General features: G+C 36.8%; 1 protein-coding gene across 44 annotated transcripts in view; it reads right to left on the reverse strand.

The window, feature by feature from the left end:
* PTPRD (protein tyrosine phosphatase receptor type D) overlaps positions 1-20522 on the reverse strand; it is a 411363-nt gene that overhangs the window by 323407 nt on the left and 67434 nt on the right. For all 44 annotated transcript variants that reach the window (XM_040541837.1, XM_040541861.1, XM_040541835.1 and 41 more), the window contains exon 2: positions 646-813. In XM_040541837.1, the coding sequence (XP_040397771.1) occupies positions 646-730 (85 nt within the window). In that variant the 5' untranslated portion in view covers positions 731-813. The remainder of the gene's footprint in view (positions 1-645; positions 814-20522) is intronic.

Consider the following 20522-nt stretch of genomic DNA (forward strand, 5'->3'; position numbering starts at 1 on the left):
CTTCTCATTAATAGGTAATTGATCCAAATCCAACAGTTTCCCCCCAAGTAAAAGTGCACATGGTTCTTTCCTCACTGAATTGTCACCACTTTAGGCCAGACACTAAGTTGTCAGTTATGCATGATTTGTTTGGATACTGTATTCCACAACAGCTGTCGGAAATAATACATTAGAACAGCTGTCATGGTAGTTAGAACGGACTGGAACTTTAATTGGACTGGATATTAATTTGGGACAGAGGGAGAAGAGTGTTGTTGTTTTTTTGGTTGTTGTTGTTGTTGTTTGTTTTTTTTTAACCAAACTTAAGAAATAAATACTCAAAGAATGACAGATGTTTCTAAGGCATTTAACCCTTGTTTGGCAAGCAAGGTTGGTCTTTGTTTTCACTAAATAACTTTATTGCAATGGTCTTCATCATATGAGCAGAAACCATTAGTTGCTTAAGAAAAGAGGCATTAAGAGGATGCATGGTGAAGAAGTGGCATAAGTAATCCTTTTCAAATACTGCCTGTGATCTACAGACGACCTCACAGTATTTTAAGAATTACTCAAAAGGAGTAATTCAGAGGCCATTAGTAACCATCAGCTGCAAATAAAGCTGTTAATCATGGCCAAGACCTCAGCACAAATGAATAATAAGCTTACTTTCAGCATCAGCATAGAGTAGCAAGCAGAAGAGCACCACCACTGGCCTGACTACGTGCATCATCCGACAGCTTGGCAGCAGCATGTTTTGGCAGCCTCGATCTCACTGGCTTAGAAGCCACTGCGAGTCTGTCCGGTCTGAAATTTCAGATGAAATATTTTCAGAGCCTGTGGAACAGATAAGAGAAAGAAATAGAGAAATACGGTTAGCAGCTATAGGGCAGAGATTGTCTGATTTTTCTAAACTATCACAATTTGAGGCAAAACAGTTTTAAAAGACAAAAGGGTATGGACAAAAGAACAGGAATGACTCATTGCTGCTTACTGGTATTTACTAGAAGATGCAGTGTACAGTACATGTTAATACTGCTCCAACTTTCTCTCAGTGTACCTCTTCTACCATAATCAAGCATCTGTCACACTCCGGATGGTCTTTCATCCAACAACACCTTTTGAATCAAAGGAACTGTCATTCTTAATGAAGTATAATACAACACTGGAACACTCGTGTTGCAAGAATAGATTCAAAGTGGATTCAGAAAACAGAATAACAGCATAGTGGGAGCTGATGCCCTGACATCTGCTAGGAATAACATAGCTAAATCTGCTTCATGAGGTGTTCTTAAAGCTAGACATAAAATACTAGCATATTGCATAGTTCAACAACTTCCAGAGGTTAAAATTCCTGTTGTGATTTCCTCTAACGATCAGAACACTATGCCTAGAACTAAAAAAAATTAAAAAAATAAATAAATAAAAATCCAGCATTGAATATTGAATAAAGGGTTTAGATTCCAAATCACTCCATCTCATTTATTATGATGTTATGATGTCAGTTGAATATCATACACTGGGAGCACTAGAGCTAAAGTATCGGATGTCAAAAAGCAGTGTCCTACTCTTGCACAAATTCATCACCCTGAGCTATGACAGAAATTAAAGAACATAAAAGCGCTTTTCCTTCTCACGGGGAATACTCGTGATATCCCCAAATAGCCTGACATTGCCACTAAAATACACTGAAATTTAATTGTACTTTTCTAAGGGCCTGCAACACACAAACTTTGGCAAGTGTGAAGTTCAGCTTAAGCACAGTAAGGAATGCATATCTTTTTCCTTACCATGCATGAGCGGTTTCCAAGAACGGAAGATAAAAAACAAAAGGGAGGAGAAAAAATTATACTAATTACCATTCCACTAGATAGATCTTACAGATTTGTGGGTGGTATAAAGCGCCCATTTTATAGTACAGTGAAATGCTGAAAGAATCCACACAAGGAGGAAGAAAAGATGTGAGCAGCTGTTAGAAATCTATGGCTGCTAGGAATCTTTTTTGTTAAATTCTCTCTTGAATCATCTACTGCTATCAAAAAATACAAACCTAAGAAATCTTCATAGGCAAAGTGCTGAAGGCACCAGCTCCCCCCTTTCATTGCTACCATCCTCATGCCAGCATTCCAAATGACAGCAAAGTCCATGAGACATCAGTCCTGTCGGACTCAATTTGTGTCTGTGCAAGCGTATCAGAACCAACTGCTACATAATGATTCCTATGCTATCACAGAAATTGAGATGTATGAAATACTTTTCCAAGGAAGAGATAATTTTGATTATGCTTCTGTTAGACTGCACGAGTTACAAGGGAGACCTAAAGTATCTCCAAAGGCAGCTCACTTAAAGACAAAATCTTATAATTTTATTGACATGTAAACATACTAGTTGACATGTATTAAGCTGAACATCAAAAATGTGATAGGTGCTAAGATTTGTATCTGAACCATAAACTGCTCCCTTTGGTGGGGGAGGAAGTGGAGAGAAAACAACAGTGATAATCAATGAGAGGACAGAGGAGGGAAAAAGAAGGTGACCAAAAAGGTGCTTGCTTGTTTTACGTAACTTTTTTAACAGGGCACTGGAGGTGATTTTCTCACATGCCAAACACTCCCACTAAATTAAATGTGGTACCTAATAGGAAAAACAAAACAAAACAAACAAACAAAAAAAACCCACCTATCTGCTTAGGAAAAAAAAAAAAAAAAAAGAGAGAGAATTTTAAATATCTCACGACGATGACGTAAATATCTCCATTTATCATCTACAAGCTGTCTGGAAAATAAGGGATGTATCACAAAATCTGGCAAAGAAAAGGTGAGAAGAAAAAGTAGCAGTTTTTTGTTAATTAAAAAACATAGTCCATTCACTCACTGTAAATGCACATACAAGCACTTAGGAATACTGCACTCATTGTCTCTGCTTTCAAGGTGATCATGCAAGCCGAAGTTTAGTAGTCCCTTTCTTTTCTGCTCCTGAGTATCATGGCTTTAGCTAACCTGATAAACACACTAATAAGGCTTTCAGGAGACCGTATGCCAGATGTCTTCTGTCCAGCTTCCTATTCCTCCATAGCCAACTTCTGGAATTTTAGGTCAAGTAAACAGAAGCACTTGAAGAAAGATAGCACAGTGGATCCTTCTTTCTTTCAAGTGAGTTGAAAATATACTGTTAGTAGAGTCATGCAGGTGAATGACTGATAGCACTAGAGAAACAACCAAAGACAGGAAGGTACTATCAAGTTTGCCCGCACAATTCTGCTTCAGCTCTACGTTAAAAATAATAACTTCAGCCAGGACCCCTGCTGCTGAAAACAGCGTCAGACTTGAGATTGATAATCAGCTGGTATGTAGGTCTATATTTATCTGTGAAAACTGGCACAGTTCCTTTCAAGGACTAAATGCAATTATCAATCAGGTAGTAACTCTTGAATAAAGGTACCTTCATAGTAAAAAGCTACCTTCAAAGTAAAATGTTCGTCTAAATAAATTAATAATTCTTAAAATAAGAACTCCCTTCACTTTTCCATTTCCTCCTGACAATGGCTTGTTACATCCAGAGTGGAGTACCAGAGATAGTGAAAACACAGAGAGAAACACAGAGAGGCTACCTGGGCAGCCTGCTATAAGGAACCTGCTTTGGCAGGGGGGTTGGACCCGATGATCTTTCGAGGTCCCTTCCAACCCCTTCAATTCTGTGATTCTGTGTTTCTGTGAAATTGCAGCATGGGATTACACTACATTCTTCCTCAGACAGTCAACACGGGTCTACCAGGATAAACCAACAGGGAGGTATTTTCTCAGCAGCCCCTGTTAAAACATCCACACTGTGCAAGTGCAGAAAGATGGGGCTTCTTCTTCATGGCAAACACATCACAATAGTTATGAAGAGATCAACAGCTATTACAAAAATAATAAGAGGTGTTTTTATTTTAGGATGATTTGTGCATAAATCGCATAAATAAATTACTGTCATATTAAGTTTTCTGAAAAAAGACCCTTACTTGGAAATACAGTATCTTTAAAAGAGCTAGTTTTGAATATTTTTTTTCCCACAACAGTTATTTTGGTGCTTTTCCTCATACGAATTAATTGTTAATACAAGGGTGAAAACTAAATGGTGGAACTAGGTAATATATCTATCTATATCTATCATTAGCACATAACTAAATATGAGGATAGATGTTCCCTTATTAGTTATATCTATCAATAGAATCAATAAAAGCAGAGATGTCCACCCCCCAGACTCTCCAATGCAGAGACACAAAAGAATTCCAGTGGGGACAAGGCAGATGACAGCACCAGGGTATGTGCACATGCATCAGTTCTCATTAGAAGGATCACCTAGACAAATGAAACATCTGAAGAGCACAGGGATGATGTCAGATATGCAGGGGTGGGATTAGGAAAGCCAAGGCACAGATGGAACTGAGCTTGGCAAGGATGAGAAAAATAGCAAGAAGGGATTCTATAGGTACATTGCTCAGGAAAAAAAAAAAAAGGCCAAGGAAAGCGTATACCCTCTGACAGATGAGAATGGAGAACTGGTAACAACATACATGGAGAAGGCTGAGGTTCTCAATAAGTTCTTTGCTTCAGTCTTCACCGCCAGTCAAGCTTCCCACATCTCTCATTTCTGTGAACCTGTAGGTGAGGGCTGGGGGACCAAAGTCCCTCCCACCATAAGCAAAGAGCAGGTTCAAGACCATCTGATGAAACTGAACAGGTACAAGTCTTTGGATCCTGATGACATGCATCCCAGGGGTCTGAGGGAACTGGTTGATGTAGTTGCCAAGCCATTCTCCATCATATCTGAAAAGTCGTGGTGTCAGGCAGAGTCCTTGATGACTAGAAAAAGGGAAACACCACTCCCATTTTTAAAAAAGGTAGAAAGGAAGACCCAGGGAACTACAGACCGGTGAGCCTCACCTCTGTTCCTGGCAAGATCATGGAAAAGATCCTCCTGGAAGCAATGTCAAGGCACATGCAGGACAAGGAGGTGATCCGCTGGGACAGCCAGCGTGACTTCACCAAGGGCAAATTGTGACAGACCAATCTGGTGGCCTTCTGTGATGGAGTGACTGCATCAGTTGACAAGGGAAGACTGATTGATGTCTGGACTTCTGTAATGCCTTTGACATGGTCCCACATGTCATTCTTATCTCCAACTTGGCAAGATATGGATTTGATGGGTGGACCATTCAGTGAATAAGGAATTGCCTTGAAGGCCATACCCAGAGAGTGGTGGTTGATGGCTTTATTTCCAGGTGGAGGATGATGATGAGTGGTGTCCCTTGGGGATCTGTCCTGGATCTGGTACTGCTTAATATCTTTATCAATGACAAAAACAATGGGATCGAGTGCACCCTCAGCAAGTTTGCAGGTGACATTAAGCTGAGTGGTGCAGTTGGCAAAACGGAAGGAAGGGATGCCATCCAAAGGGACCTGGACAACCTTGATAGTGGGCCCATGTGAACCTAATGAGGTTCAACAAGTCAAAGTGCAAGGTGCTGCACCTGGGTCGGGGCAATCCCAGACATGAGTACAGACTGGAAGAAGAACTCAATGAGAGCAGCCCTGCAAAGACTTGCAGGTTCTGGTGGACAAAAAGCTGAACATGAGCCAGCAGCATGGGCTTGAAGCCCAGAAGTCCAACTGCATCTTGGGCTGCAACAACAGAGGAATGGCCAGCAGGTCAGAGAAGGTGATTGTCTCTCTCTGATTTGCCTTAGAGAGGCCCCACTAGAGTGCTGCACCCAGCTCTGTGGCTCCCAGCACAAGAAAGATGTGGACCTGTTAGAGGGGGGCTGGAGGTGGGCCACGAAGATCAGAGGGCTGGAGCACCTCTCCTACGAAAGACAGGCTAAGAGAGGTGGCAATGTTCAGCCAGGAGGAGAGAAGGCTCTAGGGAGACCTCATTGCAGCCTTTTAATACTTACAGGGGGCTTATAAAAAGATGGAGAGTGACTTTTTACTTAGATAATGATAGGACAAAGGGGAATGGTTTTCAACTAAAGGAGGGGAGATATACATTAGATGTTAGGAGGAAATTCTTCTCTCAGAGGGTGGTGAGGCACTGGAACAGGTTTCCCAGAGAATCTGTGGATTTCCTATCCCTGGAGGTGTTCAAGGCCAGGTTAGATGGGGCTTTAAGCAACCTGGTCTGAAGGGATGTGTCCCTGCAGATGGTGGAATGAAGTGACCTTTAAAGTCCCTTCCAACCCAAACCATTTTATGATTCTATAATTCTATGACAGCAATCTTTCAGGTGCTAACACTGTACTTAGGATGAGATGGTTCCTGCTCCAAGAAGGTTAAAGTTACAGAAAATGTTTACCTGGTGGCAAATCTTAAAACAAAAACAGCAACCCCCCCCCCCCCCCCATTATTTTAATGTTTTGATTTGCTTGCCTTTGCATGCCTGAGTGTGCATGTACATGCTTGATAACACAGAAATTTAGCACAGCAGGGAAAACCTCTCAAAAGAGACTTGAACACAAACAAAAAAGAAGACAAAGCATATGTAGAGAGGAATGGAAATAAAGTTTAAGCATGAAAGCATTAGAAAATTTTGGAATACAGGATTGAGAAATTGAGTGCTGCTTAGTGCTACTAAAGACAGGATCTGCAGTTCAGCTTCTGTAAATTTTGAAATTATTCAAGTAGAATTTTAGTTCAGAGCCATCTTTGGTGTTTGACAAGAACCCCTGGGAAAACAACTGGATAGTTCTTACATTCTTTTTTTTTTTTTTTGTTCTTGTAAGAAGCAGTGTGCACAGATTAAAATAGAAGAATGCATTGCCATTCTGTTTCTACGCTTGATTTACGTCACCCGCAATCTTAAATTACATCCATTCCCTAGCCACAGATTTCTAATACCATACATATGCAAGTGAAGAGATACAAATAAGAAATTTGAAAGATTACTAGAACCAAGTCAAGGTACATGTGCCAATACTTCAAATCTTTGCATATCAACTAAGATCTCTCCTTTAAGAAGAAAATAAACAGATTTCATAGACAAATCTTGGCTGCAAATAACTGACTGGCAGCTGAATCATTACTGGGGAAAAAAAATGCATAAAATTAATGCTCAGAAGCTGTTTACCCAAAATAAATTCTGAAATACCTCTGGGTAAAGTAATGTCTTCTAAAGGGAAAAAATATATTTTCCACAGTTCTACATTTATTTTGCTCTTTTATTGATTAAACATGATAAAGTTTTCATAGTTGACGTGCTATAGAAATGCTGTGCTTCATTCTGTTTTTATTCTTAAAAAAGCCAAAACACAAGCACATGATGACGGAAATTTAAGACAGCTCACTTGAGTGTTCCAGATCTTAGTCTCATCAGCCCCTGGATATCAGTATACCTTAGTGCTCCTCTATCATTTCTGTATTTCTCTATTATAGCTATTCCAGTGCAACTGAATACTCAGCTAGAACAGCAGGTTTTTGATCTCAAGCAGGCCTTTGAAATACACCAATACAAAAACACCATTGAGTGGCAATGACAGGTGGAACTTTGCTTATATTAAACAATTTAAAAATTATATTCAACCTGTTTTTACATTGTAATTCTGTCTGGGACATCAGCAAGGACTCTTCTGTTACCATGTAAAGCAGAAAATAAATGACTTTGCAATAAACAAAGAAATGAAGAAAATAGACTAATGAAACTAATATAATGAATAAATGAATTACATGACAGCAAAGCACATTAAAAATCACATCAGAAAGCTTTCTCCTCATTTAGAAAGTTGTTCCTTTTTTTACACACTGAAATACCAATGTCCATGTGTAACCTTAAACCGTGCAGAGAAAACCCTGTCTAGCCTGATCTTCATATAGCTTCATTCACATTCTAAATTACCTACTATCAATTACAAAATGCCAACTTGTAAGCTGTCACATATCTCACCACTGAAAAAACTCTGACATAGTAGTCACTTCTGCAGATTATCTTCTTTTCTTATCCATGATGCACAAACAATTTACTAGAGCATTCTGTATTCTTGACCCTGTGTCTCCCAAATAACAGATCAAATATACATATATATTATGCTGGAAATGCTGCACAATGAATTCCTGAGGGAAAAATACTGTAGAAAAACATAAAATGCTATCTGTTGATGCATACTAAGGTAATATATTGTTGAGAACCAACACTGAAAAATTCAAACATGTTACACAGCCACAGATAGCAACTTGAGAGACAAAATGAAATATCTCCTTCTAAGTCTTCTGCAGAGGTAGGTTGTTCATACAAGCCGAGAATTGTCCCTAATGTATTTTTGGTAGGCCAAGCTGATTTACTATGCTCTAGATTTTTATATGATTGAAGACCTTGACTGGCTCAGGTCAATGGAAAGTTTGGTGTTGATTTACGGGGGTCAGGATTCTTTCTTGTATATTCAGGAAATAGAGATACACACCAAAAGAAAGGATGATTGCCTGAAAAAAACAAACTATGTCAATACCTCAAGTCTTGACTCCTGACACTTAATAATCCTGTAAACTATTTAGCTATGGTTACCTTGAAATAGTCCAGTTCTAACTTTGCTCATATTCCTTCTGACCCTTTTTCAAAACAAACAATCAAACAAAAAAGGAACAACAGCTTAAAGCTGCTTTTATTTTGCTTTAGGTGCAAAAATAAATATCTTGGATAATCTGCATTATTATATGTTTTCTCCAACAACAGAAGAGAAACAATACATCCTGTAGAATACCTGTTGTTTTTTTCTTGTTTGTTTGTTTGTTTGTGTGTGTGTGTTTAGAAAAGATAAACACTAGCCTAGAATATAGCAAATCTAGCCTTTACTGACAGGCTGATTGGTATTATTTACCTCAAAACACTGGTTTAAGAACAAATCCAATGAATATTTCTATGCAAAAACCTACACAGACTGATTATTTGTTTTTGTGTTCTGTTTCAAAAGAAGAAAAACAGAAACAGTATCACTAGGCTATTTTCCATAGCTAGTTAGCTAAAGTCTTCCCTCCCTTGCCCCTTGCTGTGCTAAAAAGAAAACAAAAGCAAAGGAAAAGCACAAACACGTGAACTAACAAATAAAAATAACAGAAACCTGCCTCTGCATTACTTGTACAACATTGGAGTTGCATGGCTACCATCTTTAGTATAGGCACGTGAGCCACATACCAAAATGTTCTTAAAACATGGGCTATGTACCACAGACTCACCAGACACCCACAGGAGAAGGGACTGAAAAACCAGCAGTTTGTGCTCCCAGCACAGCATCTCTGTGCTCCCAGCTATCCTACAGAACAGCACCACTCCTATGGGTTGTGGCTAGGCTGGATGATTAGCAGTTGAACTCAGGGTCTGCTGTTGCTGTCAGACTCAGCATCTTTCTTCAGCTTGCTTCCTCCCAGAGATACAGGTGTTGACTACCTAGCAATGCAAATGAACCTACAGCCTTACTGCTATGCATATGACATAGGCTTGACAACTTTCCATATATCTAAAGAGCCATCTTTGGTATAGAAGAATTTGGCTTCTTCTGAGCCTTTTCAGCATGGGAATTGTGAAATATTAAGGTTGGGCCTTGTCTTTAGGATCTGGCACAGCTGAAGCATACTGGGTACTGCAAATACTAAAATAAAACTAGAAGTATATTCTCAAGTCTGGAGCTACCAGGTCAAATCTGACTTCAACAGTGCAAGGCGTCTTTTCTCTATTATATTATTCTGCAATTTCTTCCTTTATCACTTTTCTTTTTCCTTTTCACTTTATAGTTTTGTTTCAGTACTATCCATTATACTTGTTGCCTAATCAGATTGAAGCATGACTGACTGAGACAGTGAATTTGCAGTACACACAGGACAGTAATCCAGCTGCAGCTAGCTTAGCCTGACTGCACTTTATTATAATGTTGCTGATGGCAATACAATTGTATCAGAGGAAGAGATGGAGAGCTGGAATGGTTATTTTTCAAAAGTAGTTGGCATTATAAAATGATTTGATAATAAAGTACAAAAACTTCCTGAAGCAATAAAAGCACTATGCATTTCCCATAGTAAGATATGACATAACAGCACATAGTTGTCCACAGTTCCCCCTTTGGAACAATGAAGATGAGAACTACAAACTGTTACAAACAATAATTTTGTTTTACACTCTGAGGAAAAGGAAAAGTAATGTTATGCACTCTGAAAAACAGTTAAAAGTCAACAAAATACTATAGATATTTTATTGTCAGAAGCTTCCCAAATAAGCAAAGAACCATTTGGTACACACTGAGGTACCCAAACAAATCTCCTAATGTTGACAGGCCAGTTTTGATATAGAATAAAATCCTGTGCAAAATCTTCAGCAGGGCCAAACAGCATGGCTCAAAATACTGTTTTCTCTACAGTACATGTTGAAAACTAACATTTATCTGTAAGAAGTAGAAATGAGTGGCTTAGAAGGCCACTTAAAGTGCTTTGTAGAAGCAACACCTCAACCCCCCTCAGGTCAGAAGTGAAAACCAGAAGGAAAGGAGATACTCCCACAGACCTCTTGTATTTGATTTGGTGAAAACAGCTGAGAACAACAACAAAAGATTCCCATTGTAAAACCTACTCCTGTTTTAACAATCTAACCACCAGAGAACATTTTCTGACATTTACAATGTATTGGTTAATTATTAACTTATTTTATTACCCAAATCTGTAACTGCAAAACTCTCAAGAATTTTTTTTTTGCCCTTAGTAACCGAAAAGCTTTGCTAAACAAATCGTATACTCAATCTTCAATGATTAATTTCAAAGAACCTAACAATTATCTGATTCTATTGTCACATTAATTTAATAAATTGCAAAACAATAATCCCAAAGCACACATTACTTAACATTTCTCTCAGAAAAGATCATCCTTCAACTGGAATGTAATTCCTTACGTATTCAGCATCTACAAGTCATTCATACATTACAGATTCCAGAATTTTGAAAAAAAAAGCTGAACTTAATGATTGAGAAGTATATAACTTCTTCTGGATAGAGAGTTTGGTAACACTAAGTACACATGAACTGTTTTACAATTTGCTGGTGCTGGCATTTAAGAGGAAGGTTTCCCAATGTTTTGTTTTGTTTTGTTTTTTTGTCACTTTTTTTTTTTTTCACTCTTGAACTGGTTATATTTGTAACCGCATAACATGCTTTACTGGAATACGCTATTGATGCTTCTGTGATGGATCAAGAAGAAAATAGGTAGTACCAAAAAGATGCATAAATTAGGAAGTAAGCTGGATATAAGTGCTATATTGCATGATCACGTGCTCAGCTAACAGATGATCGATGAGAAATAGATTCACAATTAAGTACATAATAAGATCTGGTAGTATCCAAAAATAAAATCCTACAGAATGTCAACAATTAATTTTCAGAAAACTCTTCTTCTAGGCCTGCCTCTCACACCTTTCAATCACGTCTTGTTTCTCTCAACCCTAAATAAAGAAATAATCCTCTGTCTCTCTCTTCCCCAAAAAAAGTTCATGGAAACAGCCTAGCAAGCAACAGCTGAAAATATAGCAAACAAAGAAAATGCTGGTTTAAAGTTGAAGTGCTGTACTGACATCCAGGGAAAGACATTTCCATCTGTCATTTTAGTCTTTATACCCGTGGTAGTATGCAACCACCTGATTTTGCAAGAAAGCCATGATTTCCACACTATTGTAACATACTCTTAATCATTATGTTACTTCTGTCTCCAACCCCCGCGTCTGAGATTCATACAAGTTAACTGGAGGTAACTATGCAAAACATTAATTAGTACAATAGCAGTCATTTTCATTCTCATTACCTACCAAAATAAACACTATATTATAGTGAGAAAGAATAAATTTGAACTGTACTTTACGGAGCTATGGAACTGCCGCTGCAATACCAATTGTGCACTGTGGCCTGGACCACATCAATTTTAACAGGTGACAACACACTGAGCAGCAGTGGTTTATCCCTCCATATACTGGAGTAGTTCCATCCTGCCCAAAGAATTCCTGTATATAATACTGCTTTATTCTCAACATCCTTCTCACGAGTTCTGACTATGATATGCTTCTGAAACAGATAATCATCCTTCTTGTGTCTTGCCTCTTAAATTAGGAAGACAAATCAGACATAAAAATATTGCAAATAAATAAACAGATAAAGTAACAAACTGCAGAAACTGTCAGTCTGTCTTAAACAGTCAAAAGGCATAAGAAAGAAACTAGGCAAAAGATAGGACACAAAAGGGAGTTTATTATCCTAATTATGATTTTTTACCTTTTAGAAAAAATACGTAGCTGAGAAAATGCAAATGATGGTGTTTCAGATTAGAGGTGTCATTCAGAACTTCAGTTTGTTTATCTTAGCACGACAAAATAAAATAATAATAATAATAATAATAATAATAATAATAATAATAATATCATTATACAGCCATAAGAAGAGCAATGCAGCTACTGACCAGCAAAGCACACCACCTGTGCAGCAAGGTCTCAGAACACGCACACACAATCTCAAAAACAACAGATGTGGAGAGTTTAAAGTTTTATTGAAAGTTTGAATAGACAATCCATCTGCCTTTTGGACACAAGCCTCATACTGCCCCGGAAAGATTCCCAGTTTTTCTGCTTTTTCCCTCTATTTCTTGTTAGAAAGCCATAGTCTGTGAACTTAAATATATGGCATTCAAACTAAAGAAAGAGCTTAGCTTTCAACTACACACTTCTTTCTATTTTGCCAAAACTAATGAAATATATAATAAGTGTTCATCCAGGTGGCTATCAAATATATATATATATATATATATATATATATATATACAGAGAGAGAGAGGGTTTTGTACTTTTGCTTTGTAACAGACAATAAAATATAAAAATGCTATATACTATGACCACAAAAACCTGAATCCTGTAAGAAATCACACAGCAATTTTAAGCCTTCACGCATTCTTATTAACAGAACTTTCAAGGATTCATTTTACCTTACTTCTCTCACCAGAACATGAGATAAAACCCTGCTTATGACATGGGAAGGACACATGCCATGTCCCTGTGTGGAATTCCCTGTCTTACTCACTACCACAAGAACTCATCACAGGCACCTGCAGCCAGAAGCCACCATGCTCCCCCTGCAGAAAGATGCCACCCATGCAAAGCAGGTCTACAGGTGAACCACGACTTCCGCAGCCACGCAAGTAAACAGGTTTTTTTGTTTGTTTTGTTTTGTTTTGTTTCCACTTTCCTTCTGGTGCTGCAGTAGCAAATTCAGATTTTGCTAAGTCAGATCACCGATGTAATACGAAAACCAGTAGGTATTCCTGAACTAAAATTACACCTGACTTGCCTACTATGCTCCTTAGAATTTCTTCCTCTGTATAACCCTCAATTACTGAAAGAAAGAAAGAAAGAAAAAAGAAAGAAAAAAAAAAAGAAAAAAAAAAAAGATTGCTGAAATGAAAGCTGAGAGACTTTTCACAGAAGTAATAAATGGTCAAAATGTTCTTCCAAACCACCTTATTTAAAGATATAGAAAGTCAGACAGTAATTCAGCCTGGAACAGTAGCTAGAGAGAATAAAATAACTTTTTTTTTTTTTTTTTAAGCAGAAAAATAAATAGTTATTGCAGAAAAATAGTGAATAAAAATATATCAGAAGATTTTAATATTACACAAAACATTAATATTTTTAAACAAAAGAGAACTCAACCACCATAAGAAATAAATAGAGCAGTTACAGATGCTCTTGTAAACTCTGTGAGATTTATAAGATACATCTCATCAATTTTTACGTATTCAGTATTTTGTATACTCGAGTTACTTGTATAAATCTTTTGTCTGGATATTTCCTAAGCACATCCATATTATATTACAGGTTGTACACAATGGGAAGCAACAGTACTTTGCTGATTTGGTTAAATTTTTTACTTTTATTTTTTTAATATTTATTTTCCAGTATGGTAAAAGTGTTGTTTAATATTTATTTACCAGGCTGTGTGTCTGGTACTTGTATTCTAGAATTCTAAATAAAACCTCAACAGAAAATTTCAGAGGAAGTTGCAAATAATCATTCTTCAGAAAAGAAGACAAGAAACAAAATAAAAAACTCAACAATTACAAAAAGAAAACAAACAAAAAAATACCCCATGACCTAGACAAGCAGTTCATGTTTTGCTTTCATTACTTTGACAGTTACTTGGTTTACCTAAGAATCTTCCTAGGTGCAGATTGTTTTTAAATGAGCACATTCTGCTTATTTATACTGACGACAAAGCATCTACTTTTTCACTGCAACGAAAGCCTAGGAGATGAGCCTGAAGAGAAGTTCTACATGGAACACTGTAATGCACCTTGCGGGAGTTTCATCAATCACAACAGAAATGCTTTAGCAACTAATCATAACCCGGTAAAGTTTCTGCAGTGTTGTTATTATAACTGTTATGTATCTGGATGTGAGTGCTGTCCCAGAAGTATTGTTCTGGATCGATTAGCATCTTTATAATGAAATGCTTAATTACAGCTTTGAAATAGGTAACTATAAAAGGAATGTGTATTTTCCAGTTAGGGATTTTGCTGTGATTTTTTTTTTTTTAATTTTAATTATCAGTGCATGAAAGGCAACTGTAGAAGTTCTCACTGCACTGTTGCCTCTTTGGAAAGAAACTACATTTTGTTCCTCTCACTGTGCAAAAGCTAAATTGAATTTCTAGTTATGACTGGTATGGGAGTTTTATTTTCAACTGTCAGGGTGTGCAGCCATCTGTAACCAATTTTTCAATATTTTGAAAAGCCTCATTTGAAGTACACAGTTCTGAATGACTTAGGGACCCTGTCGTTAGTCAATAGGGAACTTTCAAAACGCTTTTCAACTGTATTTCTTTGGAGTAAAAGAAAGAAAAAAAGCATAGAGAAGACTATGCAATGGATATCAGCATAGCTTTAGTAACGTCTGTAAAAAAGGCAAACAGGAAATTTTGGAGGCATGTCTGATTTTGGGCTCATGTTTCAGACTCTTATGCGTGCCATTGTATTTTGAAGACAGCTGCATCATCTAATGTTGTTAAAACCGATCTCTGCCAAGAAAAGCAACTCATTTTTTCCCAAGAGTTAAGAGCATCTGAAGGGTTGGGGAAAGTGCTTTTCATTTCAAGGGTCAGAAGTCAGGAAAAAAAATTATAAATATTTCCTTTTCTTTCCTTAGTACTGTGCGTGTTGCAGCATGCCATTAATTTTAAAAGAGGCTTTCTACTTAGGAAAATTATTCAGCTGTTGAGATGATGGGTTAGTTTGCCTACATCAGATGCTAGAAGATACACTACTGACAGAATTACGTATGCATTTATTTACTCAATTATTCATTTTTAAATGAGGTTAACAGCAACAATTGGATTAACTGAGAAAATGCAAGGCTTTCTTTCAATCTCTAACCTTTGGATATCCAGAGCCAGAATTCTTCAACACAATCCTCTGTCATATAATAATAGATCCATCACTGCTGCCAGCACCAGGACAGAGAGGCTTGTATAAACTGATACATGCAGGGCACGGGTTCAAAGATAAGGGGACAAAAAAACTAGATATGCTTTGTGTCTTAAACAGAAAGTAGATTCCAGAAAAGTGATTTTTTTGAGGTCAACAGAGATAGATGTGATAGTTTTAGATACACAACATCCATCCCCATTGACATATTAAACAGAAGGAAGGCTTAATATGTGGCTAAAATCAGCAAGCTAGTATTGTTCATTATGCAATTGTTCCCCATTAATAGACAGAGATATAGTGATTCTTGAAGAGCATTATAAACTCTTGCTCATTAAAAAAAAAAAAAAAAAAGAACAAAAAAAAACACATTGATTTCAGTTTTAGCGAGCACTCTAGAAACAAAAGTTACCTCTATCTACCTTCACTTCCCCTATAATTCAATTATATCTAGTATGTTTACCTAATACCACATTAATTCTTGATTTTGAACCAACGTAAAATACCAACAAAATTTTTGGCCTATCAGCTTTTCCATATCAGCTTTTCTGCTCTGTCATGTGTACTCTTAATTGTGCCGCTTACACGTATTCACTGTATACATAAATTATTTTTTGTGTTATCTCTGTACAAAGCAACCTGTTAGATTGAAGAATACGAAAAAATATTAATTTTGTTCAACATTTGTACATTTTTGCAAAAAAAAAGACCTTGATCCTCATATATCCTGTGAACTCTGGGCACATGTAGGCTGTAAATGTGCCAGTCATCCATTGTAAGTTTGTGTACATTAGATTGATATAGATTTATTCTGTGCATACTGTTACCCTGCCCTATATTTGAAATTTTACATTACACAAGTCATTTTCTAGCTATTAGCACTGTGGAAGCCATGACTACATCTACAAATCACTTGCCTATTGCCTCTTCAATTCTTAAAGACACTGGAACCAAAATAAAACTTTTGCTTTGATCTTTTTTTGTTTGTTTGTTTTGGCAAGTCAGCTCCTGTAAGTATCAAATAAATGGGAATCACTACTTTGATACTGTTTTAGCTAATTCATCTCTTCCTTTTTAACATTATTTTTCTTTCTAGCATATCTGAGAAGATATAACAAATGAGTCATGTCACCATTACTGCACTGCTTCATATGACACCCCCATGTGAAACAGTTTTATTTTAAATGGTCTAACAGAAACTCCAAAATTCCACTCCTCCTCTCACCAATCTTTCTGCTTTGTATCTTGAATAATGATATATATTTATTTACTGAACACGAAAACTTACTATGAGTTTAGGAGGATGGCTTGAATTTATCCATGTACAGTTCACTCTATGCTTCATCTGTTGCTTCTGTGGATTCAGGAACGTGTAATACAATTTGTTCATTTTTATCTGCAAAACTGACTTTATTTCCCCAGGTGAGTTCTCTAATAAGCACATCTATAAGACTGTCCAAGCAACAATTTGATCTGGAGTTGAATTTGCTATCCAGTAATGGGTAAATGCTAACTGAAATACAAGACTTTCTCGAATGATTTCAAACAGATGTTCTGCTACCTTTAAACCTCTCCCCAGAGGTGGAGAGAAGACTTCTTGAAGTTCCTCAAGAGAAAAAAATAATACACTGATACCCAATCATCACACTTAAAATCAACTTGTATAATGTTAATCTAGGGTCTCTGCACACACAAAATTGAATGGACTGGAATATATTTACAACTGAAATTTCATTCAAAAGAAACTCATCAGAGAAAGTTTAATACAATGTATCATAATCTGGCTACAATAATAATTGCAATCCTTACACAGAAATTGTTAGTTTATGGTATTATTACTCACATTCCCTATTCTTCAATTATTATTTAAATAACTTCAACAATTCTAGGATGGTTTCAATGTACTACAAGAGTTTTGTCACACAGGTACAGTTAAAAAATAATCTGCTGACATGCTGTCCTGCTTCATTATTTTCATTGTCTTAAGTGACCTTTTAACTACTTTATCATTGCTGTCACCCTCAGTGGTTCCTACCTTGCCCTCACAGTGACAACCAACATGCCCGAAAACCCTTGGAAATTGGGCACGTTTAAATATATATTATAGAAAATGCAGAATGGAGGACTGTGAAATGATGTTAGAAGAAATTTCTGCTTTAGAGAGTGAAATGCCAGCACACAGAATACGTATGCTACCTTCCTGTGGAATTGTTCAACTGTGCACACACACAGTGGTGTCCAGTCCTGTGCCACAATTTTGCAGTTCATCAGTGGAAGTAATGTGCAGAACGGTTTATTAATGGGTCTGCAATGAAGCAAATCATGAGCAAGCAGTCTGTGCTTGTTCTCTTTGGAAATGGGATTCTTCCTGACCCAGTATCACAGGCATCACATTGGACTCAGGTCCTAACTTTCTGTATGGTACCCCATACCCCATGCAGTCACAGCAAGACCAGCAAACAGAGCAAGATGTACTCTTTAGGTAGCTGAGATAAATGGATTCATCCCTCCAGCACCTTGCATATGAGTTCTCCAGATCTTGTGTGATGATTGTTTGTAGCAGTCCACGTTAAAAAAAGAAAAAAAAGAAAAAAAAAAAAAAAAAAAAAAAAAAAGCACCACTAAGGCACTGAGACAACCTACTAAGTACTGTGGTTACATTTCCCCTACACAAAATCAATTGCATACCCATTCTGCAATAAAATGCCAGTCTTCACCACACCTTTCATGCAACACATTTGTACTGCAAGAAACAGGAATTATCAAACCAATTATCTGACTTGACAGGAGAACCTATGTGATGAACACTTGGTTTGTTGGATTTTTTCTCTTGACATTCTTGCAGATCTCTAAATACGAAAGAATCAGATCTATTAGCAAAACCTTCTACTGTCATGCTGCAGATAAACAAATTCAATCAGCTCTTCTAATGAACTGGGAACTAGAAAGGCAGTCTTATCTTTTCCTTAGGATGATTTCAGCAGGTCTCTATTGAGTCAGCTGCTAAATGAGAATTTTTGTTGATGCCTAGAGTGAGTGATGCATATGATTGCTATGCATGTGGTGAGGTTGTATTTTTACACATAGGTATATTTATTCATATAAATATGTTCAAATTGATAGATGATGTATTTACTTATGAATACTTCAATCATCAGGAAAAAAAAAATATAGAAAAGACATTTCAGATCAAAACATTTTAGATCTCTGAAAAGAGATCATGGTTGTGGTTTAACCCCAGCATGACACCACATCACTTGGTAGAATTCTCACCACCACATAGTTGGTCACACAGTCCCATCACAGCAAAGTGCAGGGAGAGAATTGGAAGGAAAAAAGAGAGAAAGGTTGTGCAATTGTTCATCACCAGCTGAACATTTCCCAGCTAGACCCAAAACCGATGGCAGCCCTGGCAAAATTCTCCCTGCTTTTATTGCTGAGCATGACGTTATATGGTATCAAATGAGCATGACATCATATGGTACAGGACATCCCTTTGGCCAGCCTGGGCCGGCTGTTCCAGCTGTGCCCCCTTCCAGCTTCTTGACCACCCCCAGCCTCCTTGCTGGCAGGGCAGCACAAGGAGCTGAAATGTCCTTGGCTTTGTGTGAGCGCTGCTCTGCAACAACTAAAACACTGTTGTGTTATCAGCACTGTTCTCCTCACAATTCCAAAACAGCTTCATATAACCTGGTATGAAGAAAATTAATTTTATCCCAGCCTAAACCAGCACAGTCATACTAAAATCTCTGTTTGATGATGAACAACGCAGATATAAAGCTAAATTTAAAAGATATATTACTTCTGTTTCAAGCAAGGAAAACTGGACTGAATCTGGTAAATATTGTCTGTTACATGTGGCACCTACTTTTGCTAGCAGTTTTTTGAGGAGGATTCTCCACAGTGCTTCTGCCATTGCTCTCATTCCAAATATCATAAATTGTATATTGAATTTTTATTAACAGACTGTGAAATGACAGGAGGTGTACAAGAAATGGAAGTGACATGATACAAACAGGTGTGTTTACTTACATTATATTTAGCTATTATCCTAAAAGTGTTGTTGTAAAACTATAAGGTACCTATGAATTTATTAAATATTAAACATATAATACCACTTTTTACATATGTGGTAATAAATAATTTACTATTTATCTTATACGTATTGTACAAAACTAATAAGATAAATACACCTTACAGTTTTACAGTTGCATTTTTAGGATAATTGTTAAATGTTGTGTAGTTCTCATAGACTTCAATTTGGTAAAGACTCTCATTTCCAGCTCATTTAATGCTTATGTTCCTCCACAGATTTTTAGTATGTTTCTTCATACAGGTGAACATAAAAAGACATAGGTTCCTTAACTTCAAAAAATACTCAGAAACATTCCATTATTTAGCAATTTGGGATGCCTCATATTTTTTAAGGATTTTCTTTCCTTTAAATACCTATTTCCTCTGCAACTAAAACAGGAAAAGCCTCCAAAATATGGAAATGACCTAAGGTCAAATAAATATTATTTGCCTAAATGGGAAGAGGAAAAAAAAAAATGATACATTTTATCAGTGGAAGATGCTGTGAAAAATATACATTACTACCACTTTGGAAGAAAATAAGTCTCTCATTTGAAATGCCTGGAGTAGCAGTGAAAATTTTACACCTCCCTTTCATTTGGCTTTGGTCATTATTTAGCTAGTGCATTTTTAAGAACATAAGTCTCTAAAAAGCAGGAACTAATTCCAAGACCTAAATTGGCACAAATGTAAAACAACCTAAGAAGTCTTAAGAATATAATTATTTTTCTTAGAACAACTTAAGTATATAATACTTAATAGATTTATGATAGAAATCACAAATCACAGGGCCAAAGGAAAGAGTTTATTTTGGTTTTGCTTTGATTATACTACAATTAATAGCCAAAAATTAAAATAAATAAATAAATAAATATCATCCTTGCTTCCCAAAAACAAATTAATTCTGTAATGACAAGGAGGAAAAACTTGAAATAATGCAATTTGTCTATATTCTCCATATCTAGCAAACAAGGAAGGAAAACAGTTTAAGGACTGTGTACTAATAA

This window comes from Cygnus olor, chromosome Z (assembly GCF_009769625.2).
Source record: "Cygnus olor isolate bCygOlo1 chromosome Z, bCygOlo1.pri.v2, whole genome shotgun sequence".
Taxonomy (NCBI): Eukaryota; Metazoa; Chordata; class Aves; order Anseriformes; family Anatidae; genus Cygnus; species Cygnus olor.